At 44.5% G+C, this 26,225-nt stretch overlaps 1 protein-coding gene across 1 annotated transcript in view; it reads left to right on the top strand.

The window, feature by feature from the left end:
- RPA1 (replication protein A1) overlaps positions 1–26,225 on the top strand; it is a 276,446-nt gene that overhangs the window by 111,048 nt on the left and 139,173 nt on the right. The window contains exon 6 of the mRNA XM_086955196.1: positions 7,694–7,783. Coding sequence (XP_086811322.1) covers positions 7,694–7,783 — 90 coding nt within the window. The remainder of the gene's footprint in view (positions 1–7,693; positions 7,784–26,225) is intronic.

The raw sequence follows: 26,225 nt of genomic DNA, 5'->3' as shown, positions 1-26,225 counted from the left end.
CCTTAAAAGTGGGTTCATGGGGGCCCAGGCTCGCACATGAGGGGTGCCCGAACACTACCCTGACCTCCATAGGGCTGCCCTGTAACCCCCTGCATCTGTGCCACACATCTGGAAGGATGGTGCTGAAAGGTGCGGCCTGTCCCCCGGAAATTAATAATTGCACCAAGGTTACTATTATCTCAGTATGTTTTGGGTTGTTACTCAATCGTTTTAGCATTTTGCACAGCATCTTTTCATTTTTGCTAAATAACACTGTTTTTTGATTCATGATAATCCGTGCAGCCAGCAGAAAGCCTTCATGAATATTCAGTTTCTTTATAGCAACTACTGTGTGTGCTCTTCAGGTCTGATTTTATTATCCATTAAACAGATCAAATGGAAATATAATCATTTCAGTGATCGTAGATAGCGGATCACACTTGTGTGAAAATATTGTGGGTCCGCTCCATTTCTGTGTTTGGGATGCAAAATGGCGGTGGCTCGGCCCGGGCTGTTTAGTCTTCTCTGGATTCCAGGAGTAGGAACCGGGTAAAACAAGGTTGTGTCGTTGACATTATATGGCTTCATATAAAACGGTTTGACTGCGTCTGCGAAATCAATCCGATGTCGCCACCAGTGGTCATTGCTGAAGTATTTCGGGTCATTAAGGGCTGCACGCACACTCATATAAACTACTTTCTGTGCCCCTGCCTTAACGGCACTTACACCCCGTGTTTGACTTTTACCTACTATTGACTGGTAAGAGGCATACATATTTCTACAGATTACTCCATTTTAGAGCACCTTTGTTTTAATGCGCAGGAGTCTCGCGCCGAAAGACACTTAGGCGCAATTCCATTGTTTCTCGCAAACAAAAAATGAAGAGTGCCGTTCTGCACCATTTCATTTACTATATAATATATGGAGCAAATCTACCCACAGGGCCCGTATTACATATGGGGCGCGGCCCACTTCTGGGTGCGCTGGGGAGGGAGGGACTTGCACAAGCGCCATATTAGCACAAATGTAAACATGCCCTTACACTGGCAGGCCAGCTGTTTGATACTGCTAGTCTGCCATTGCCGCAAGGTGACAGACATTACTGCACCCCTTTCAAGGATCCCTCTTACCCGACCCCTGCGAGCCCGCCCGCAGGCTGGTTCATGCCCCCCTGGGGCTGTACTATATATAGTGCTCTGGGGCACAACGGATGTGTGTGGGCCAGATTCTTGCGCCTCTGGGGCAGTATGGATTTACAGATGGAGGTGGGAGAGTCAACAAATTAACAGGGTGAACTGAGCAAAGCCGAGGGTCTGACAGGGCTCTGAGAGCCCAGGGCAAGCCACTTGATTATGAAAACCATGCGGTGTACTCCTAGTTAATACTTACGTGCCCAATATTGATGACCCTGCTTTTTTCAATGATGTATGGAGACTTATCACATCCTACCCGCCATCGGTGGCAATGTGAGGTGGGGACATCAATGTGTCCTTGGACTCTAGGTTGGACCGCACTACTAATGCGGATGGGCGAGGAAAACCGGCTGCAACGATATTGGGGGAATTGATTATTGCAGAGGGGCTAGTGGATGTATGGTGGGCCCGTAACCCAGGTCTGAAGGAGGGCACATTTGTATCAACCGTGCATGGTTCATGGTCCATGCTGGATTAGTGGCTAGTGTCCAAGGAGGCGGTTTCTTGGGCTCTCTCAGCTAAGAATTTTGCTCTAACGCTTTCCGATCCCGCCCCAGTGTTATTGGTACTGATGTGTGTAGCAAACCTCCATTTCAATGTGACTGCAGCCAACTTCCCGAACAGATGTAGTGTTTCCGGCCAAAATAGGAGGCAATTGGCGACTTTTTCTCAGAAAATGAGGGCACAGTGGAAAGTGTAGGCACACTTTGAGAAGCTAAAACGTGACTATGAAAAGAACCCAGATTGGACACCCTGGCCCACATACGGGAGTTAGTCACAGAACACAACGAAACGGCGGATCAGGAGATAATGCATAAGTCCCAGAGGTCCAGAGCAAGGTATTATAGGGAGGGAGGGAGGCCTAGCCACTCATTAGCACATAAACTAACATTACCCAGAGGACCGGAAGACATAACAGATTTGTTAGATGAAAGTGAGGTGTTTCTGCACTCCACCCTTGAGATAGGTAAAATTCTTGTTGACTTCTATTCTAAATTGTATGGGACCAAGCAGACCTTTTTGGATGATGCGGTCAACAACTATCTCAAAGACCTTGCTCTGGTGTGGTCATCGAATGGGCAGTGTGAGTACTTGACCCAACCGTTTGATGTAGAGTATGTTAAAGCAGCTATAATTGCCCTACCCACATGTAGGCGACTGGAATAGATGGGCTGCCCAGTGAATTCTACAAGGCCTATAGGGAAGAGCTGGCCCCGTAATTATTGAAGGTATATGCAGAGGTGTATGAGACAGGAATACTACCCCTCACCTCCCTCAGGCAAACCATGCTGGTTACACTTCTAAAGCCACATAAGGTGGCTAACAAATGAGATTCATATGGGCCGCTATCTTTGATAGCATGTAGGTTGCAACCGCTGATCCCCCAAAATTAGTTCTCCCTGACCAATCTGGATTTGTCCCCAAATGATCAACAGTACATAAACTCTGTACAATACCACCTAGACCCAGACACTCCAGGACTGGCGGTATTACTAGTTGCCACAAAAGCTTTTGACTCGTTGCAATGGGGGCATACGTTTGTGGTGTTACAAAGAATGGAAAGGCCGCCATTTTTTTTTGAAGTGGATAAGGCTATTGTATACCGTACCACACGCTAGGTTGCGAGCCAATGGCTGGGTGACTGATTCATTCCCAATCTGTAGGGGTACGCAGCAGGGATACCCACGGTCGCCGAAGTTATTTGGCCTGCATTAAAACCGTTGGCATGCAAAATCCGTCAGAAGCATGCAGTTGCCGCACTAGGGTTCAGACATCGCCCATTAGTCATTTCACTCTGTGCGGATGATATGTTACTGTACGTGCAGGACCCAGCTACTCATTTAGCGACTTTGCTGCACGAATATTTTCTGTTCGAGCTGCAATCAGGGTTGGGAATAAACTGGGCGAAATCTACCATCCTTCCATTAACAGACAGTACGCCACAATTCCCGATGGATTATCCTGGTCTGTGGAAACAGTGTAGTTAGTATCTGGGTGTGTGGGTGCACAGAGATCTGGAAACGATACTAAAAATGAACTATGGGAGGGCAGTGACAGAAATTGCGGAGAAAATAGCACACTGGAAGCGCTTGCCGCTGTCGCTGGCAGATAGAATTGCTTTGTTAAAAATAACTGTACTACCTAAGCTTCTTTACTTATTTATTAACGCCCAATAAAACTTAACGTAGCATTTTTTAAAACACTGCAGTTCTGTCTGGCGTCATTGGTATGGGCTGGTAAACAACTGAGCTGTAGCTGGAGCGCGCTGACCTTCCCATTCGAACTTGGGGGGGGGGGGGGGGGGGGGGGAGTTTGAAGAAACAGATATAAGTCTGTATTATCTGTGGAGGAGGACATGGCACATCCAACACGACTGGCAGCTAGAATATTCTATTATTGTGAGGGAAGTCATAGGAAGGAAATTAATCCAGTCAGTTGCATTGTCTGCGCGTGGAGCGCCCATGCCTCTCAAGCTGGGAGAGACCTCAAATATGCATCAGACCCTCCGTATTGGTTCCCACCCGGGAATCTCAGAGCGCGGGGCATTGGAGGTGCTGCAGTCAGTAGGGATTATCAAGCTAGGGTATATGTACAGAAATGGCCCTTTTATAACTAAATGATTTTCAAGCAGAACAGCCATACAAAGCAATGTATGGGTTATATATGCCAGGCTGCGTGCGGCGGTGCACTCTTTAAGTCCGAATTTCCTGCAGGAACCAATTGGGTTAAAGGCGCTACAGGCTGTGTTGAGTGGTGGTGAAAGTAGGGGACTAATCACTTGAATGTATAACGCTTCTCAACGTGAGAATGAATGGTCCGGTTCTTCTGCATTAGAAAAATGGAACTCTGTGCTTGTGCTCCCCAGGCAAGCTGGGAGGTCTGCTGTGAGCTAACTGGGAATTTGACTAACTGCAATCTTCGTATTATTCATTTTAAATATCTGCACCAAGTTTACTATATCCCAGCACAATGGAGAAAGTTTGGGCTGCGAGAGGACCCTAGATGCCCGAGATGTGGGCAGGATGTAGTGGATTTTATACACCTAGCCTCAGAGTGTGCTGAGATAGCGAAGTTTTGGGGGAGAGTGGTACTGATACTTACTGAAGTGATATCAGAAATTGTCAACTGCACCCCTTAGATATGTTTACTGGGATATCTAAAGGGACTCAAGCCGTGCAACCGGTGCATAGTTGCTATTGCCACTCTATTTGCTAAGCGAGCTGTAGCTATGCATTTGAATACAAGGGCTACCCAAACACTGATTAAATGGATTAGAGATCTTGTTTTCTGTAAGGAACAACTGAATGCTTATGCAGCGGAGCTACCCAAGGTCTCTAGGCCTAAAGACTTTTGGGCGCCGTTCACTATGTACCTGATCAGTCACCCAGATATGATGTAAATGAGTGTACGAAAAAATGCCAATAAAGCTCAATGTGATGCTATTAATGCACACTGCACTGAAGGAAACCGTTGAGTGGGTAATTTTTTGTATCTTTTTCCTTATGGGTCTGCCATGTGGGATTGGCCAGGGTGGGGGGGTAGAGGGCTGAAGTTTATTATAAAAAAGTTTTTATTTTAAAAATGCGCTATATAATTGGTGATTGTAGTATATTGGTATTATAGTATGAGATTATTAATGTCACTAATTGTAATCTTGATTTAAATAAAAAGATTTACAAAAAAGAGTTGCCCGATACCATAAGGCAGACTAGGGCATGTTGTCTTTTTCATAGGTCTGTGATAATGGGGACCTAAAGGTCGGGTAGTTTAGGGGGTAGGCGGAGAGAGTGTGTCTAAGTATTCTGCTTTGTGAGTGATACATAGAAATTTGAAGATCAACTGATGCTTTACTGGCAGCCAGTGAGGTTACCTGAGGTGGTGAGAAATAGAAGTTTTGTGTGGAAGACTTAAGATGAGATCTGGTGCGTTATTTGAAGTGCCCCAAATAAGTCACACAATCCTAGATAGTTTCCATAATCCAGTCTAGATGTAAGTTTGCCTGAACTACTAGTAGGTAAAGGTTAGCAGTGTTAAAGTCTTTTTCAGGGTTCACAGAACGGTGAAGTAGATGTAAAGAGGTTATTTGGTTTGCAAACAAAAGATTTTGATCAATGAAAAATTCAAGATTTTTGGCACAACTGACTTGAATAGGCTTGGGGCCTAATTCAGTTGGCCACTAAACAGATGCCCAAGTTAGAGATGGTTTGCCAATGTCTTAATTCCTCTTTTGCTGGAATTTGGATTCAAATAGTTTTCTTTCATTTACTTAGCTGCAGGTGCCATTTAGCTAGAGAACTGACCTTCAATGACCAGAGGATTGTTGGGTGAGGTAATAATTTGGGTTTCGTTCGCTTATGTGGTTTTGAAACCAAAACTGCACATTAATGGGCCTACGGTGGAAACCTATATCTTAAATAAAATGCAACTCAAGGAAGAGCCTTGTGCTATCCTACTATTTAGTGAGGTAAGACTAGAGAAAAAGGAGGCCTTGAAACCGAATACATTCTTTTCTTCAGGAAAGTATAGAGGCTCTAAGAGTAAAATTGCTGATTCTTAGGTTGAAAACCCCGAAGAGGAGGATGGATGGCACAATCACATCAAACGTGGTTGATAAGTCCAAGAGGATCAGTGTGGCAATTGTGATATTGTCAGTAGCCACTAGGAGAGCTGTTACAGTATTATGTAAAGCACAAAAACCGGATTGCATTCCATTCTTCGGATTCTTAATATCTCTCAGCTTTCTGGGTCAGTGATGTACTTGCTGCTCCATCACTTTTAATTAAAGTAACTCTTGCCTATTACGGTTGTGTGTCGTTTGCCAGCATTTTACTCAAACCATTTGAGTTAAAAATGTTCTTCTATACCGGTGAAAAAGCCTTTACTCCACCATTGATTGTTGCCTAACTTTCTTCAGCACAACAATAGGGCCAACTTTAATCGAAGCAAAAAGCCGACATGAAGTGTAAAAGCATTTCAATGTTGTCGGAGAATTTGCCGTCCAAAGGGAATTATAGTCTCCTAAGCCACGGAAAAGGCTGAAACGTTTAAGAGCAAAAACCAAGAGAAAATTGGTTCTTAGTGAATCGAAATTGACTCTGTTACCTTGTAGCATTTAGATGTGAGCACCTGAATCAATGCAAGGGCAATAATTGTAAGAGAGACACACACACACTCACTCACACCAGTCCTAATTAGAATAGCTCCATGACCTTATGGATAGTCTGAATAACTGTGTTGCCATGTGGGATAGCTGATGCTAGATTGGGGGCAAAGCTCTCACGGGGTCAGGTCTGTCAAAGACTGCGCCCAGTTTTGTATTCCGCCATGAAATCCTGCAGATATATTTGTTTTTTAGGAAGAGACCAAGAAGCAGTTGTGAGGCTTGATGTCATCTTTGATAGAGGATAGCTCCCCATAGTGTGTGGAAATTAGGAGAGCATAGGGAGGATTGGTGATGGGGGGCGGTGCAGCCTACCTGGAGGAGGGAAGTAGCTTAATGGAGGGAAATGAGGGAAAACTGCTCTTGCAGCCCTTACCTGGAGAATTAAGGAGCTCAACTCTGAAATAATGTTTTGACCGTAGCACTTGAGGGGGAGAAATGCAATTAAAGAGACCTCAGTTTTGCAGAGTTGGTGGCCTCGTCGCATTTTTTTTGGTAATATTGAGAGTGCTTGCCCGGTAGTAAATTGTGATTATTTTAGGATGTGGTGGGAAGAGATGCAGGTTGTTTTAGAATCAGGTCAATCCTATTAGGGCTGGGTTGCTGACCCGTTGCACTTATTTAATGCGGCTTTCTCCTGAAGTTTAACTATTTTCACTGACATCTACTATGATCTTCATATGAAGTTCGAATCTGTGCAAGGCTATCTCAGCCTTCCATCCTTCATGGTTGGTAAACTTGAGTACCTATAAATTTGATACGGTTAGTACCGGTTATTTACATCATCTGCTAACAGCAGGCGCGTTATGTATGAATAGCTGTATAAAAGACATTTATTAATATAGTTTATGTAAGGAAATCTTATACCGTTTCATAAAATACTGTGCCCTGAACCGAGACATCCATCCTTGCCTTTTTTCCCAATGCAGAGTTTAGCCACCTGGTTTGCAGGATGGATATTTCAGCTCAAGTCGCCAGACGTATAGATTATTTGACAGAGGGCTTTAAGATGAAGGATAGGCTTTGCGTGCATGCATTTGCTGTACATATATTTCTTTTGCCTGATTTCCTTGGCAGCCATGATGGATGGGATAGAATATTGCCCGAGAACCCTGCAGTTACTCATCTGTTATGGCTGTGTCACTGTATGGTTTTTCCTTGCTTCAAGGCAGCCAGTAATTCTGAAGTCTTTTTGAGAAGTGTGCCTTTCAGGATGATGAACTGTGCTTCAAATTGGGTTTGACGTTTTGCCCTGTGTGCGGTCCGTGACTGTTATTTTGACGGGGAGCTTAAATGAGGGATTTCTTCAGTTTTTTGGTATCACTTCACTGCTGACATTTCTGTGCTTGGTGATTCACAGGACAAGGCCCGCAACCAGCAGCTCCAGCCGCTCCAGCAGCTGCTCCTGCAGTCAACAAACCTTTCCAGCAGAACGGCACCCCGTCAGCAGGTGAGATGCTGCGCAGCGCCTTGTGATGCCCAGAGCGCTGTCAGGGTGCCGCGGGTGCTTGCTTTTTATTTTAGGTGCTTACTGTATGTCGGTCCCACTGCAGCACTGGGCAAGTCGAATGTTACTGCAAGGTTGAGGCTGGTGAAGTGTGATCAGCAGCCATCGGATGAAATTAACTGTTAGGGGTTTTTATTTAAAATTAATATAGCTTCCCATTGTTCACGCTCACACTGCCTCCGCCACTCGAGGGCTGAACATTTTGAATGTAGAGGCTTTACTTCTAATGTAATAGTGAAAAGAAGTTGCTTGTTAACCTTTTTACGATAGATGATTATAATAATGTACATCTGCAGTACTATCCGTTGCATTGTGCCAACCGATCTCATGTCCAGTTTAGAACTCTCTGGAGCATTGTATGCTTGCAGAACTGCATTGTATATCCCTTAATTGTGCATTTGTGTTGGGTTGCAATCTAGAACAATTTCTAACAGGCAATCTGATTACAGTCTGCCAGTTAAATCCAGCTACCATGGGAAAGTATGGCTATGTAATGCCCAGTAAACCAAATGGATATAGTATTATAAAGGACTGGCATTTATGTAGTGCTTTTCATTCCCTTTGTGAGGACTAAAGCTTTGCCAAGGGTATGTTGTGATCTTGAACATTTGTGTATTTGCTCAACACACTCAAACATTCTACTATTTGCACAAAGCTTGTTTGACAGCATGTATTGCTGTGTCAAAACATTCCTTACTTGTCTGATTTTGGTGGGAGTGCAACACTGTTGCACACTGAAATTTACTACATCATATGGTGGTTTGTCCATACTTCCTCAGTCCATATTGCTTCCACGTTCCTTGGATGGTCATATATAATTTTTTGTGATAACTAAAGTTATATTTTAGTGTCCTATTTACCCTGTGCAGTCTGAATTCATGGTTTGCCATTGCCTGTGTGCATTTTCGTTCTGAATGATCAGTAAATCAAATTAAAAAATGGAAAGAAAAAGGCTTGAGTTGAATGTGGTTGGTCGAGTTGATGATTGCTGGCTGAAACTTACTGTTGGTGCAATCTTGGAGTCCTTATTATGGCTGGAATGTGACCTGAAGGCATGTAGCTTCTGTGAAGCGCTAGATGTATCGATGTTTGACGAAACAGCACTTTTTGAAGAAATCTGTCCCTCTGGCTTGAATTAAATTGTTTGCTTCTAGGCGGCTGATCAGGTTGAGGAGTTTCTTTAGGCACAGACTCCTAGTGATTACCCTTGAGTTTAGTACCATTTTCACTGGAGGCATCTGGGCTCCACCGCAAATTGGATTAATTCCTATCCCTGAGCAGACTATTAGCTGTTTCCTGGTGGAGGGTTTCAACATTTGCTCTTATGCTTATAACTGTATTGCAGTAGTAATTGTGCCTAAGTCTTCACTAAAGCAAGATAGTGTGGTTTGATAAATACAGCTGAAAATGCTGTAAGTGGGATTTCAAGCTCTATAAAGTAGATTTGGGAAGCAAGTATAACTGTCTGGGTCTCATTGATGAAAGGTTGTCCCGGAGACTCTTCTCAACATAGAAACGCTTAATGATGAATACTGCAATGGGAGCTTAGGAGGGTTTTAAAATTTAGTCACGATTTGGGGACTCAATATTTGCAACTCACTTTATTGACATCAGCTCTGAATAAGGCTGCATACGTAGATGTGGGATTGTTGTTAGATCATGAACAAATAGGTAGTAGGGTTCCCTAGCTGGGAAATGTCCGCACATTCAATTGAATAGTTAAATTTATCAGTTTGCGGGAAAATATGATTGGTCTACTACAATGTTCAAAACGGGTGCTAGATTCACCCTAAACACCTACTACCTAATCGGTGTTGTGAGCACACCTAGATGTGCATCCAATGCAAGAAGAAAATTAGGGTTTTACAGCACACCAATTATAATTATTTAGTCCTCAGCATGTAAATCAGATCTATAGGTATGAATTATCCCATTAGCTTCACTTAGAGGCAATTTCAACACAAATAGTTCAAATTTGAGAATCCAGACTTAATTATCTAGCTGTTCAGTATCCTTTATTTCAAAATTAATATTTTCGTTAAAAAGCTTCCAGCACACGATTTGCCGACACGTGTTTCTTCTTTTTCAAAGACTTTTACAAGCCTGGAATGTCAAAACATGTACCAATAAATACACATATACATTTATACAAGACAACATAACGATTTACAATAATATACATGTATGTTATTAGACACATTATATTAGTAGACAATATCCATAAATATACACAAATACATATACATTATATGATAAACCACATGACAATACAATGACTGTCACACACTGGTTGAGAAGAATACCTAATGATATACATGATGTCATAAAATATGTGTGTACATAACATAAGACTATTAGATTGTTGCAAAGTCATCCTGTGCCCTGGGCACCCCTCAACTTTTTGCTGACTGGAACTGGTGGTAACTGACTCTGACTGAATCTGGGCTCTGTTTAACCAGGCCCAGGGCCAGTGCCAAGCCAAAAGGAACACATTAGAACGCAGTTAAGACACCCAACCTACACTTTAGTATGGTGGGGTACCCCTGTAGTTGGCATGACCTACCACCTAAGCCCCTAGTATGTAATAGGGCAGGGGATTGAAACTACCTAGAAGTCTCCAGTATCCTGGGGCATGGCAGTTTAGAGGCCAGCAGACTCTCTGCACCAGCATGTGTGCAGTGCTGAAGCCTGAGGTCAGTTTAAAAGCTGCACTGGTGGTCAGGACAGTTTTTAAACCTTAAATTGTGCCCAAACTCGACTTTGGGGGTAGGGGCCCTTAAAAATTAAAAATCTACCATGTTTTTGCATATTAGGGACCCCCAGGGTCACCCCTAGGTATTCCAGGGGTGGAGGGTCAGTTATCTATAAGGCGCACCCTTATAAAAGGAGTTTTTAGAGGCGTGGGTTTTAGTCCACTTTGACAGTAGTGACCCAGAGTCAGGACTAGTCTTAAGAAAGGAATTTGCAGATGTTACTGGGATGATCCATGGAAATGAGATATCCCAGGGGGTGTGTTTAGCCAGCTCTTACCTCCTTGCTGGAAAATCAGCCATTATGGATTTGGAAGGATGATGCACTCTCGGACAAACTAAATGCCACACTCCACCGGATGTGGTCATAACTAGGAGGAGTTGCCCTGCTCTCATTGGTTAGCAGTGACCTGGTGCTTGACCCAGAGAATTTTGAATAAGTATCTGGGACGGCCAGAGCCCTCCAGATCTGCTGCTTGGAACTGAATGAAGCAAGAAGTGCCCTGCTCCGAAGTTTGCTGTGTGCAAGGAACTCTAAGGCCTGACCTCTGAAGACTGCACCAAGTAAAACTGCAGCCCTGTGGATTACCTTGCTGCCAAAGGACTAAGAGTGGACTCCCTGCAAGCTACAGGTTAACAGAGCTCACACCTGAACAGCCCCACAAAGAATTCCAACCCTGGAGTACAGTGGATTTGTTAGGGTTTTGTTCAAGTGGATTGCGACATTGAAGTTTCACACTTTCAAGGACCCTCTTGGAGATTCCAGAACCTTGGATTGTGTGTTGGATACTTTGGACCCGCAAGCAGAACGCCAGGAAGGTGTTCTAACTGGACCCAGCTTGCTGAAGAAGGCGGCCCACTACAGTGGTGAGAATTCTTCAGAACAATGTATAAAGGTGTGTCCCTGACAGAGAAAACGAAATGACTTAAAGGGGCACTGTTGGTTTCTAAGCACTAGAAAGTGACTAATCTTTAAAAATTCATATCTCTAGTTCCCTACAGTGGATTATTTTAGTTTTGGTGTCATTTAAAAGATAAAAATATTACCTATTTTTATAAATTGGTGTTGGATTTTTATTTTGTGTGGTGTCTTAATTATTTACTGAAATGGTGTTTTTAAATGCTTTACATACCTGTCATTGAAGTTAAGCCTGTCTGCTCGCAGCCACGTTACCAAGGGTTGAGCAAAGGAATACTTTTCTAAGACCTATTCTGAGTCCTATCATGTGTTAGTGGCCTTATTGCCAGTGGCAGACCTACATTTGCCCCTACCAATAACCCACTTTCCAACATAGACCCAAAGAATGCCCAAGTGTGGACATGAATGTTGAAAGAAGGACAGACTTTGAACTATACATATTAAGAGTATAGAACAGGAAGTGATGAACTACACCCAAACGAACCAGGAAGTGAAAACGCCAATGGATTGGTGCAGATGTCAAATAAACAAAGTAACCCACCATGAACGTAAGTATCTGCTTCAGCAGGACCATGTATAGACCAAGCCTGGTCATAAATACAAATCAACTTTCATAATCACCACCGTTTTCTGAGGCCTGTAACAGATTCCAAACAAAAAGTAGATCAATTGAAATTAAACCTATTCGCTAATACTGGTACCGAAAGCGACCACACCGCCTTATTCTTGCATATGGATAGTAAGTTGCGACCCCATGTAGCAATACAACACACCTATTAACTGGCCGTCACACAAGACGTATACCTAGTGATTTATCCACTGTAACCATTAAGAACATACACTTACCAAAGTAATCTAATAATCCTGGTATCCCGTAAGTAGCACCATTGGCGTTTTTACTTCCTGGTTCGTTTGGGTGTAGTTCATCACTTCCTGTTCTATACTCTTAATATGTATAGTTCAAAGTTTGACCTTCTTTCAACATTCATGTCCACACTTGGGCATTCTTTGGGTCTATGTCTTATGTTATGTACACATGGATTTTATAACATCATGTATATCATAATTAGGTATTCTTCTCAACCAGTGTGTGACATGCTTTGTATTGTCATGTTGTTTATCGTATAATGTATATGTGTATATTTATGTGTATTGTCTACTAATAGAATGTGTAGAATAACACACATGTATATTATTGTAAATATTATTTGTCTTGTATAAATGTATATTCGTGTGAAGTATATTTATTGGTGCATGTTTTGACATTCCAGCCTTGAAAAAGTCTTTGAAAAAGACAAAACATGTGTCGGCAAGTCGTGTGCTGGAAGCATTTTAACGGAAATATTAATTTTGAAATAAAGGATACTGAACAGCAAGATTATTAAGTCTGGATTCTCAATTTTGAACTATTTGTATCGAAATTGTCTCTAAGTGAAGCTTATGGGATAATTCATACGCATACATATGATTTACAGGCTGCTGACTAAATAATAATTGGTGTGCTGTAAAACCCTAATTTTCTTCTTGTTAGATCAGGTCACTGGCCTACGCAACTCCATCCTGGTGTAAACTGTACGGCTCAAACTAACCATTTTAGGGGCCAGATCATGACCACACAAGATTTCTATTCATTTTCTGAATGACCTACTAGGCAAATAAAAACAACCTTTTTTGCTTCTTTAGAAATACCGGAGTAACATCCCTTGATTTAAGATGCCAAATGAGAGATTGTTCTCTACTTCCTGTCTATAAATTCCTACAACCATTAAATAACTAGGATCTTTAGACAATGAATAGCAGCACATTTACAATAAAATCCTCACTTTAACGTTCTAAAAAGTTTTGCCAGTTTTCAAAGAAGCAAATACATTAGCAACATTTGAGTTCCAATATCTGTCGCTACCTCACTCATGTCTCTCATTCCCTGGATGCCCATTATTTGTCTGGGTGTAAGAAAGTGCCTCTTTTTGAAATGGTCCCCCCCCCCACTTTTTGCTCACTGGTACTGATGCTTTTGACCGATTTGGCTATCTGGGAACAGAAGAAGGACAAAGAAGAGATGCCACAATGAGAACCAAGGACCTGCACAGAAACAGGTGCCGAACCATGCCTTGCTGCTTGCTCCTTAACGTTTGCAAATACCTGACTCGTCCTGCGGCTATGCATCATCCCCAACACTTAGATAGAGGCACTTCAACAACCAGCTATCATCTCCCTTTAGGTGGAGGAGCCATCCCCTTGCATCTGAGGTATCACCACTCAGGCGGAGTTTTTTGTGGCTCTAGGAGGTCAGCCCTGTCTCTCTGCCGAGTTTCAGATGCTAGACCCTCCGTTAGTCCCCCTTCACCAATACCCTGAGTAGCGGGCACTTCGCCCACCCCATGACACCACCGCCTTGGAAGCCTTTCTGCATGTCTAGGGACTTCAGGACCAACCAGACTCGGAACCAGAGTGGCCCGGCTGTCTTGTTTTCCCCTCTTCTGCAGATCTACCAACAATTAGAGCCTCAAACGCAAGTACCCAGCCAGCCAAGCACTATTTCACCTGAACCCCACCTGCCAGCGTTCACGAATCTTATTACTCCCCCTTGACTTATGGGTACCCTCGACCTGAGTCCACCTTTGGGTTCAGCCTGGCTTTTCCCCAAGTCACCCATTGCAGACTGTTTTAATTCCCCTCGAATTTCCTAATGTAGCTCTCGAGTCTTCTATCCTGACCAGCACCTCTGTACCCGAACACACCAGGGTAAGTAAAGAGAAACTGCTGGTGGTACTTTGGACCATGGCTAAATAGCACCTTAAGTCCCAAAGGGCATCCCTGAACTCCGACTGCAAGTACCGTTTTGCTACATTTGTTTTTCCTCCCATAGTTTAACATTGTAGGATTCCCGGCTCATGTCTCAATACCATTATTAAAGTTACTATATGGTTTTACTTCTAAAACCATATGGTTTTACTTCTAAAACCAATATCTCCAAATTTACTAAGGTGATTCTAAAGATCTTGGGGGGATATCAGCTACGAATGGCAATATTTATCGCAAACTGTGTTTAACGTGAGATTTTTTATTGCCGCCGGAATCTATCGCCGTGTTAGCGCCGTATTAGCAACACACTGCCAACAGGCGTTAGCTTCCCTTTACTGCAGAAATGGACAGCAATAGATTATGTGACGGTGATAAAAAGCCTAACGCTAACGTAAAAAAAGTTGCGATGGGCCAATTAGCGACCGAATCGGATCACTAATTCGCACAAGGCAGCATTTCTCACCTTCACCTGGAAAATGCTCTACAAAAGTCCCGCCAAGCAGAAAAAAAAAGAGAAACATGGAAAATAGCAGAGGATGAAGCTGGGACCAGTGCAGAGGCTGCAAACAACCCCACAAATCCCCAGGAGGACCAGCCAGAGACCCATGTGAAGGCCAAGAGGAAGAGGAATTCCAAGTTCAGCCAGCAGGAAAACCAGGTCCTGATTGTGGAGGTGACTGACACTAACAAGAACTGCATGTCACATTCCCAGTCACATTGGCAAGAAAAAAAGAAAGCTGGCAGAACATTGTGTCCAAGGTGAATGCCGTCCGAGAGAGGAGGAAGACAGTGGACAACTGCTAGAAGCATTCAAGAATCCTATAGGGAGTGGAGTCACCCTAGTGACTGGTAGCCTATTGGCTACTACCAAATACTCCCCTGAAATGCCCCTAAATTAAATGTTCCCCACCCCCCTCCCTGCACAGAAACAGGTGCCAAGCCCTGCCTTGCTCCTTAATGGTTGCAAAGACCTGACTCGTCCTGCGGCTGCATCATCCCCAACACTTAGGCTCTTAAACAACCAGCTATCATCTCCCTTTAGGTGGAGGATCCATGCATCTGTAGGTCCCAAGTGCATCTGCCCTGGCATGACACTAAGCGCAAGTCCAAGTGGAAACTAGCAGCCAACCTGAAAGCAGCAAAGCAGACTGGAGCTGCGAGTCCAGCACCACAGGAGTAGCTGGATGAGTTGGAGGAGCAGGTGGCCCGAGTCACCAGTGATGCGACGGTGGTCGGAATTGCAGGTCAGGATACTGCTGAATGTGAACAGACAGAACAAGGTGAGTAACAACCACGGACTAGGGGGACGAGCTGGGTGGGCCCAATGATACCCGTGCAGAATTAAATATATTGCAGTGCATACCCACAATTACTGTGGATTATGTCCCGGATACCCTTGTCCATGGTGGCATAAACCCATATCACCCTACTCACAATACATTGCAAGACACATATTGGCGGGCACACAGACTTGGAAATGTGCACAGAAAAGTAAGCCCAATATAGTCCAAGATCAACATCTGACCACAAAATAAGCGCTACATCAAATGGTAAAGTGGTACATTAACTCTAGATGCAGCAGGGTGGCAAAATGGCCCCCTTGCCTCATCACCATGCATATTCCGATCGTCTGCACAAGGACGCATCTCTCTGACGCCAAAAAGAGGATGCACTGTGAATGTGACTGAGCATGTGCACAAAGAGGCATGCCACCACCAATGTCCGCACACCTGCATGTGTGTCTGAGTTGTGTGCAAGGTTGTGTATGTACAGTAAAGTCCACCTATATGCACATGCACATTTCTGCACACAACTCGGACACAAGTGCACAATGTTGCAGGTGTGCTGACATCGGTGGTGGCATGCCTACTCGTGCACATGCTCAGTCACATTCACAGCGCATCCTCATTTTTCCATCAGATGTGGCCATGTGCAGATTAATTGGATTTGTGTGGTGATGATGCAAGGGGGAAATTCTGACATGCTCCCGCATCTCCAGGCAATGTATTCCCTTGCCTGTTCATGAGATGCAGTCCTGTGTACACCAAGTGGGGAAGCACCTAGTGAGTCTGCATACCAGACACACATGCAGTGTCACAACAAAGTGACCTTGTAGGCCACAGGATAAAAGATGCACATCCAAAAATGCACACAAACAGTAGACTTCATTCAAAGGGCGATGGAATACAATGAGCAGGGGGGGCTATGCCTACAACACCACAGGACGTGGACAATGCAGATCAGGAATGTGTCACACAATTATGTACTGCATCCCTGGTCCGTGTGACATACTCACAGAACCACAAAGTGCCTGTAAAGCAGTATGACAACCAAAGTATGACAACAAGCTGGGATAGCAAAGTTGCTACAATTAATGACAAAGGCCATAATGGCACCCTCAACCCTTAGGTCAAATTGCACTCCTCCACACCCAAGTGTACACATCTGCCATACAGAAAACAGCATTCCACATCAGTCCTGATGTGAGTTGCCCATCACACCATCATATGCAATTAAACTTTACTGTTTGGTAAGTCAACTGTGTCAGTGAACAAATATTCAGTCCAGTAGTTATCACTCACAGGCCAAGCCTGGCATTGAATACCAGAACCAGGATAGCATGCATCAGCCATGTCAGTAGCTGCCTGGCACATACACAAACACACATCACCCTGCCATTTGCATCTCTTGTGAGGGTGGCGGTTACGATGCCTGAGCACCATAAATAGGCATTAGGAAATACACATACATCAAATCACGGACCACTTGCACACCACACAAGGGGTCAACCATGAGAGTAATGAGTGTTGACACTGTCTGTTCAGACAGCAACAACAATAGAAACTCATGCTGCACCATACTCTCAACGGGTAAGCCAACAGGAGGGCAGTAAGCAATGCATGCAAGATAAAACATGAAGGACGACATGCACACAAGACTAATCTCAATAGACAAAGCTACCTGGATGCCCATGTGTACTACATAGTGCAGCACACGTGAAACAGCAAGTAGGCTCTCATTGCTAATGTGCCTAAGGGAGCTCTCCTCACACATAACTAATCTTGCACAAAACCCATGCACATGTACAGTACCCTGCAAAGCTGCATGTCCATGAGCCACACTGACAAGGCAATTGACTGTGCATGATGAATGATTCAGAAAAGGGGGTGGTGATGAACAGAGTGTCTGAATTAAGCAGACCACTCTTACCCACTCCAAAGATCAGGGCTTGATCCATCACCGTTATTTATCTCACTGCACCATCCCAGCTCAGAACCTGGCTATATGCAAATCAGTCTGTCCCCTGCCCAGTGCATCATGGGAACAGGGCAGACTAAACTACCAAGCCAATTCTTCACCAGAAAGGAGACAAGCTACCGGGGACCGGTTTCTGGCAAATCAGCTGTCTTCGGCCACATGATGCACTGGGCCAGGGTCAGACTAATTTGCATATAGCCAAGTTCTAAGCTGGGATGGTGCAGTGAGCTAAAAAACGGTGATGGATCAAGCCCTGATCTTTGGACTGGGTAAGAGTGGTCTGCTTAATTCAGACACCTGTTCATCACCACCCCCTTTTCTGAATCATGTGCATGAGGAAGAACATGCCTGCAGGCCCAACATATAAACATGGTGCAGGCCACCTCACTAAGGTGGCTGAGTGTGGACCACATTTGATGACAAACAATGCATAAGTTTCGCAACTCTGACCAAGACCCATATTCCACCCAGCTTGCAACATCTCAGCATTGTAAATGCACAGAAGTGAAAGGATCACTGCCTGAAAAGTATAACTGGCAGTAAAACCAAATGCTGCAGGTGCCACTATCACACAATGCAGTGCACACACATGCAAATCTGAGCTTGTCAACATTGACTACTATGTGGTACAAACTGCATTACTCGCACAAATGAACAGAGGACACAACTGGTGCCGCTTGTGTGTAGAAATTGTACAATCACGTTTGTGATAGCTGTAAACTGTGAGATAACCATGTACAACAAAAACATCACATCTATGATGCCCTCAAAATAATCACTATCCCGCAACAAATAGGTATTTCCTCAAAAAGTCAGAATGTACTCTGTCCTGCAGTCTTCTTGTGAACTCATCCAATGCATGATCATGCATGAAACACACTGTTGAACTGTATCTCCCCTATTACATTGCAGCGGGAGAGACATCACCTCCTGGACAGCAGACTGGCCTAACCTTCACTGGTGAAAAGGATGATTACCCCACCATAAATCATGATGAGCTTCAAAATCCACTAGACTCCTTCAGCATCCCATCTACAGAAGGAGGGCAACCCAGCAGCATTGCGGCAACCCCACCCCCTGCACAAACCAACCAACAGCAGGCACCTCCCACCACAGCTGGCTCCCAGGACCTTGAGAACCCACATCAGGCCTTCCAACGCGGTGTGCTAGAGGTTCAGCGGGAGATGGCTGATCAGGTGCGGGTGGGGTTTGAGAGGCTGGCGGCCAAACTTGATGCCATACATGGGTGTCTGAGTCCCATCCGGGACAACTTACAGAAGATCACGGACACCCTCATCCCGCTTGATACTCTCCAACGGTCTATGGCTGACCTTGCTGGAGGCATGATTCAGACACCACAACTGTCTGGTCAGAGTGGCTTTAGCAATGTCAGCCAGGGTTTGGGCAACTTCTGTCAGATAATAGAGAGCATGGAGCAGATGCAGGCACAACAAATGGCTGTCAGGGCTGCACACCAGCGCAATGAAGCTGGAATCTATCATGCCCTGCACCTGCTCATCACTGCATTGCTGCCCCAAGGTCTGGCGCCGATGAATGCTGCTGCTGCATCTACATCCTCCTCTCCGCCCCCTGATGCTTCAGTGCCTCACAGTGCTGCACCCACTATACCACCATCCACATGTGAGGCACATGACAGATCAGAGGACAAAGAGGAGGATGATGGTGCATTTGTGCTAAATAGAAAGCAGTAGCATCGATCAACTCCAAAAGGCCTGTTTCTTCTTGGTTCTGGGCTTAGTATCATGCCACGGAACATCATCTTCCACTGTTCTCCGATACGCACCTGGGACCTCCACATGGACTGCGATATTATTTTTTCTTACCAATGACACAGCAATCAGCCTGTGGACTGAACTCTGCCTCTTCACTTGGACCTGTTTCCACCAAAGAACTCTGTCTGATCCTCTAACGTGCATCTATGCAAAGTGTGCTTGTATGGCCAAGCACTGGCCAGTCTTCATCCTTTTAAATAAAAATCTTTAACTCACACAGATGTGTGTTGTCTATGACCAATCAAGCATAGAAGTCTGTAGAAAGTGTATGGGTAGTGAATCCGCCAGAAGGTACACCAAGGGAAATACGAACAATATACATGTGTTACCTGACACAGAGAGGCAGTGAGATGACCGGGTATGTGTGAACTAGCTGTGCACTCATTGCTCCAAAACAACAATCTAGCAATATCTCAACCTAGCCCCACATCCATTAAGGAAATAGGTGTGTGTGCTAAAATGTCCAAGTCTGTTGCAGGCCACAAGTAGTGTCCCCCTTAACAATTCCAAACAATTATCTCTTGGCATATCTACTCGCACTCTACAGGGTGGACAATGCCTGTTTTGATGGTACGTATTGCATGTCACATCCCAAGATGGTGCACACCATATTCACATTGATGAAGACACGTAAGGGCACATGTCTACCATACACATATGAAAGTACAATGTCTGCCTCAGTGAAGTAGAGTTGCCAATAGACTCCCCTCAAAGTGTAAGGCGTCAGTTTGTCCCTTCCTGTAGACAAACAATGCATACCAAATTTAGACCCCCCTCATGCTGTGACCACTGTGAGAATATCGGGCAATGTGTCTAGGAATGTGTGGTGCACTGCACTTTAGCATATAGTCAGATGCAAGGCCAACATTTCAAGGGTGGCATCCCTATGGGCCATTGCCAGAGGTAACAGCTGGGACAAGTGGCTATGACACTGTCACTACAGGGAGCAATGCAACATTTGCACCCTTGTGTGCAGCAGAACAGTGTGCCCGCACCAAAAGTTTAGCTGGGACAAAATCCTAACTTGACAAATTAAGGGAGTCACAAAAGGCATTTAGGAGAAGTGAAGTCAGTATACCTAACTGTACTACTCCTAACTGCCATTTGTGAATACCGTAAAATTGTAAAGTCATTACTTACTCTCAGATGACTTTTGTGAATCAGGAACAGTGTTGTGCAATGTGGCTTTTCGCAATAAACACAAATTTACTAAATCATTCATGGCCCAGTATGCAGCAAGTGTCGATGTCTGTGCAATGTAGATGGACTCCACGCCAGGAGCATCTGATAAGCAGGTGTGTGACCGAATCTGTGGTACCCGAAAGATACATCCATCTCCATGATAGATAACAGTAGCACATTCTATATCCTTTCAATTCCATGTCACTAGGTCGTGTTGTAAATAGACAACCATGTGCTGTCCAACTCCGTGAGTCACACATAAGATGCAGAACGTAACAAATGACTGTCCCTAGCCTAGGCTGTAAATCCTACTTGCCGCCCTGTCATCCATGCAAGTTCACTATGCTCACATCTAAGGTATCCTCTCACAATACATCCTGCTAAGTAACATATCATGATCAGACTTAAACATGAGTTGCATATAAGGGAATAAGGGACACTCCCAAACATCATCCCTGACATAAGTGCAAGCAGAAATCCAAAATAGTAAACCTTTATTAGAACAGTAAAAAGAATGAACTACTCTAAACTAACACTGATCACTAGAACCACTACAAAAATCTAAACTAACTAGAAAATTCTTTCTTACCTAAACTATCTACCCTAACTAATCCTAAACACGCAACAACATATCTTAGACCTCAACCGACCTCCCACCCTTAAGGCACACCACGAGATAGGACAAAGACATCTAAGCTATACATCAACTAACTACACCTGTAACCTACACAAAGATATATACTTTTTGTATATAATTTACATTTTTTTTTAACTAAGACATCAACCCCCACCCAAAGGTAAAGGAAAGTCATCCCCAAATACTGCATAATATCTAAAAACGACCTTAAAATCTAACACTAACTATAACCTACGCTAAAACTACACTACCTAACATTTAAAAGAACTAACTTAACAGTACCTAATATCACAAGGTGAAACATTGGGGGAAGGGAGAAGAGGGGGATGAGGTCCAACATGCCCAGGCATCATGGCAGTCCAAGATGTTTATTTCATGTCTGTGATTTGTCTGGTCAGCTACACCACTTCCCTGCCAGAAAAACCTTGTTGCCATGCAGGATCCTCCTGTCCCTCACTGTGAATGGCACCACCTAATAGGCAGGTGGGACTGTCCCTTGGGGGTGTGCGGCCGTAGGGGGGTGTGACACCTGTCCAGGCTGGGGCCCACCACTGACGCAAGAGGGGCTTGGGATGGCCTGTGTACCAGTTGTTTCAAGCTCGGGCCCTGCCTTCCGTGTACCTGTTTTACGTTCCTCCTGTCACCTCTTCGCCATGTTGCAGTTCCCTTTTGCCACCTTCTTGACATGCTTAATGCGGTCCTTCCTCAACTGGAATGCATGTTGTTCGGCTGGCGTCATGTTGTCTGTAAAATATCAACAATGGGAATTTTGAGTCCTCAAGACTGTCAATGTTATCCATTCAAATCTGTAATGCAAGGTCACTTCAGCATGGGAGCCTACACTTCAGCGTAACTATGTGAAGTCAGAGAGTGACCTGGACACGAAATGTTGAATCCTGGATCAGTGACTACATGAAGGGGAGACTGACATGACAGTGCATGGCATGGGCCATGTACTGTCACAACCAAATGAGACTGACCATGTTAAATGATGGTGCCATAACATACCCTGACTGAGGGTGACAAGTACAAGGAATCTGGGGGAGGGAGGCATTAGCCCTCAGTGTGTAGCACCACCCTCAGCCTCTCCTGTGACAGCGCTGCATCATATGTACAATGTTCCTGTGCAGCCCTGTGTGTCCCTCAGCAATTGTGTGCAGTTCATAAAGTCCGCGCCAACACAGGCACTCTTGCACAAGAGTGCAAGGGCGTCTGTGTGTAGGGGGCTTGTTAATGTTTTGGACAGTTACCCTACCTGCACAGGACCAATCCTGGGACAGCCCTACTCACATTTTCAACTATACTGCATCATGCAGCACACATGGAAATCCATTGTGTAGCTGAACGCTGACTTATACATGAGGCGCTGTCCCGCTATCCTCCACTACTACACAATATGTGAGGCGTTGCGGCTGAGAGGGGGAAAACATTGTTTCTTCTAAACTGTCACTCATGCATATCTTCAAAATACTCAGGCCTTTACAACGCAAACTGTCACAATGCACTCCCCATTGTAACGGCACCCTGGAGTCCTGATGCTTATAGAGTTATCGGTAATGCTTTCTCAGAGATAGCGTGGTAGAGCCCTGCATTGTAAAATATATGGCACAGCAATAAATGCAGAGCTAAAGCATGTGTGGTAAATGCGTGCAGAGTAAGGTCACCAATTGGGACAGAGGAGTTCGCAACTGATCCAGAGCCAATCGGGGAATTACCCCAAGGAGACATCTTGACAACACCATTGCAGTGGCCAAACATGCCAATGAGATTCATAGGGCCACCTTCGCTGTGTGTTTGGTGAACGTGCCATTGATGTGCTTGGCTCAAAGATACGCACTGCCACTTCTGTGAGGCTGGTATGTAGCATACCTACAAATTCACAGTGCCGAACTGTGTCTGAGCACTTACGGACTAAAAAGCACTGCCTCCTTGTGAATCATTGGGCACACTTGCACCATCTTTTCAGTCAAGGATGTTCATGTATTCCATGTCATCTGACCGTGATCAGAAAACCCACTTACATGTCTCCTCTCCTATCCGTGCGCTCTGTAATCCACATGCATGTGCTGTGGTGACCGAACCAATAGACCTAGGGGCATATTGACAAGGACGTAGTGGACAAAGGCGTTAGCCTTCTTGGCTTAAAGCCTCTCTCCGCCACTTTGGAAACGTAAGGCTGCACCATATTATCAAGGATATAGTGCAGACTTGCGTTTCCCCCTGCAATGGCGCTAAGTTTCACAACTTGGCGCCAACGCAGACACCCTTGCACCAGAGTGCAAGTGTGTATGTGTGCAGAGGAGGTTTGTTTCTGTACAGGAAGGTGCCCCTTCCTGCACATAATCAGTCCTAGAATACCATGTTGTAATTTTTATGTGTGCTGCTTCGTGCAGCACACAGGAATGTTACAATATGAAATATTAAAAAATGTTTATGTACGTTCAGGAAGGGCCACCTTTCTGTACATATACAAACCATGTCATTTTGCTTTTGCCATGTGTGCTGCACAAGGCAACATACATGGGAAAAAGAAAAAATGATTAGGAAAAAGCATTCATCCTCGTTTTGCCAAATTAAGACCAGTATTTTACTGGTGTTAAATTGTGCGCTGCCACCTATCAACGCCGCCCTTGTTAATAGGTGGCAGCGTCAAATACAATGGGTGTTGCGGTGGAACGCCCACCGGAACACACTGCACACCCTTTTCATGCTAAACACGGCATGAAAGTGTGCCTTATTAACAAGGAAGCCTTAATACATGTGTAGTGGCTTAACGCTGCCTCTGTGATAATGCGAGGCCCCTATCGCCAACACAACGCCACTGAAGGTGATGTGTTGGCGATAGGGGCTTTATAATAGGCACCTTAATTTCAATGTATTACTGACTGGGGATGGGCAAAGGTACAATTGTGAGAAATGCATTGCTTCACCTTCTCAACGATTAGTACACACTTCTGACTTCCACAATACATCATCACATTGTAGGCAAGGGACATGTGATACACACCTATACTGCATACTACAACGTTGATCATTTGACTCAGACATCCATGACCCCGCAGTATGCCAATATATGATGTCCAAACTCTGTGTGATTGGTGGCCGACCATCTGAGACAACAAAAGAAATGTTAGTATCAGACGTTAAATCATGTCTCATATTCCTCATACAAATCATCACCATAACTGAAAATGCTACGTAACTGTAGAGTTGCGTTTCATGTTGGCAACATGATTGGGTCTACTTTGACTGCCATACACCAGACCTGTGAATGCTGAGTCGGGACAAACAAGACAATAATGCTAGCTAACATGCACGTCATAGTTGTGCTAACACATCCCCAAGGCCCCATTTCTACATACAACATGATGTTATACATGCTCTGTGTACGATTGCATCGCTGCATATCGCACAAGGCAGTTTCACAGATGATGTTGATGTATGACAATCTGGAGATGTCCTATTTCATTTGAGCACTTGTTCCTATCAAATACATTGTCACATAGTAACTATGTACAATGCCAGCATAGCTAATGATCCACAATTTGAGGACCGCATTTTTACACTACCTTTTGGCCAGCACACAACTCCCATAAACCATGCCTTGGATTGTTCACGTACAGTCACCCTTCCTGTATACATACAATCTTTATCCTGCATGCAGTTTTTGTGCAAGTGTGCCAGCTTTGCGCTACAGTGCTAAGTGTTGCTTCTGCGCAGTGGGTAACTCAAACTAGCCCCCTATGCTTGTCAATATGATGCAGCGTTGTCTCGGATGTGCCAATATTAGGCGTGAACGCATTAAGTCTCCCACCTCACTCAGCATCCTTTTTTCACTTTGACACCAGTGTCACACACAGCATAATTTTTGTTTGTTACAGTATTCATGATCAAGTGTGGAGTTTGTACTTACCACCCTGTAGGCCGGTCATGACTCCCGCGTAGTCTAGGAGGTCAGCTTCACGGGACAGCAGTTCCTGACAGCTGTGCTTCCTCTGGCGCACGGTATGGTCCACTCCAAAGAACCGGATCATCTGCACCCGCACATGCTCCCACTTCAGCTTCCGTACACTTACATTGTATCCTGCAAGGATACAGACTCCCCTCTTCAACATCAAGGGCAGGTAGAATTTGACCAACCACAGAATCCCCCACCCCGCCAATACCTCATCGGATATTCTTCCCTCCCTGCCCACAACCAGCATCTCCCTGCACACCTGTGACCCCACTGCAAATAAAAAAGAACACTCAATAATATCCCCAACAACAACAAAGAAAGTTAACTACCCCAAGACCAACACCTGACAAGATTGAAGACAGGAGACAAGAAAACGTGTAAAAATCGGTACACAACACTTCACACACACTATCAACAGCACACTGCAACACTCCAAATCTCAAAACTGCAGCACACCCCACCAAACACCTCCAACACTCTCCACAAGCACCAGCAATGTGCTCAAAAGAGAAAGTGAAAGTGCATAACACTCCTCCAGTAGACAGGAAGCATGCAGACATCACTTCCTTTGTGTTTGCGGCCCGTTTTTGACAAAGCAGTTAAAATCTGCACGCAAATAGGCTCATAAGTAATATTTTGTATTGTCCAATGTATTAAGCGATGTATTTTCCATCAAGCGTATGTAAAAAGCATCTCGTTATCGATTTAGTGGTCCGATCTTCATGCTAAGAGCACAATCATACACAGATGTACAGTCGTAGAGCAAAATTAATTTCAGAGCCCAATAACATGAAAAGCTTATTTAGCCCACAAATGACACCCTAAATATAATATTTCACCCCAGATGACACCCTAAATTTCATCTTTCATCCCAGGTGACATCTGATGTCTGCCGGTAGCTCGTTCCAGGTCTTGGCTGCAATGTGAGAGAAGGTGCTTCCACCTGCTCTGGCTCTGTGGATGCGAAGGGTTTTGGCCAATGGGAGTTTAGTCAATTGGAGGTTTCTTTTGGGTACGTGGAAGTTGATTCTGTCATTGAGGAATTTGTGTCCGTTGTTGTGTAGGCATTTGTAGGCGTGGGTG

This window comes from Lissotriton vulgaris, chromosome 2_1, assembly GCF_964263255.1.
Source record: "Lissotriton vulgaris chromosome 2_1, aLisVul1.2, whole genome shotgun sequence".
NCBI lineage: Eukaryota > Metazoa > Chordata > Amphibia > Caudata > Salamandridae > Lissotriton > Lissotriton vulgaris.
The sequence above is the reverse complement of the archived record's forward strand: the minus strand, read 5'-3'. Positions and strand labels throughout refer to the sequence as shown.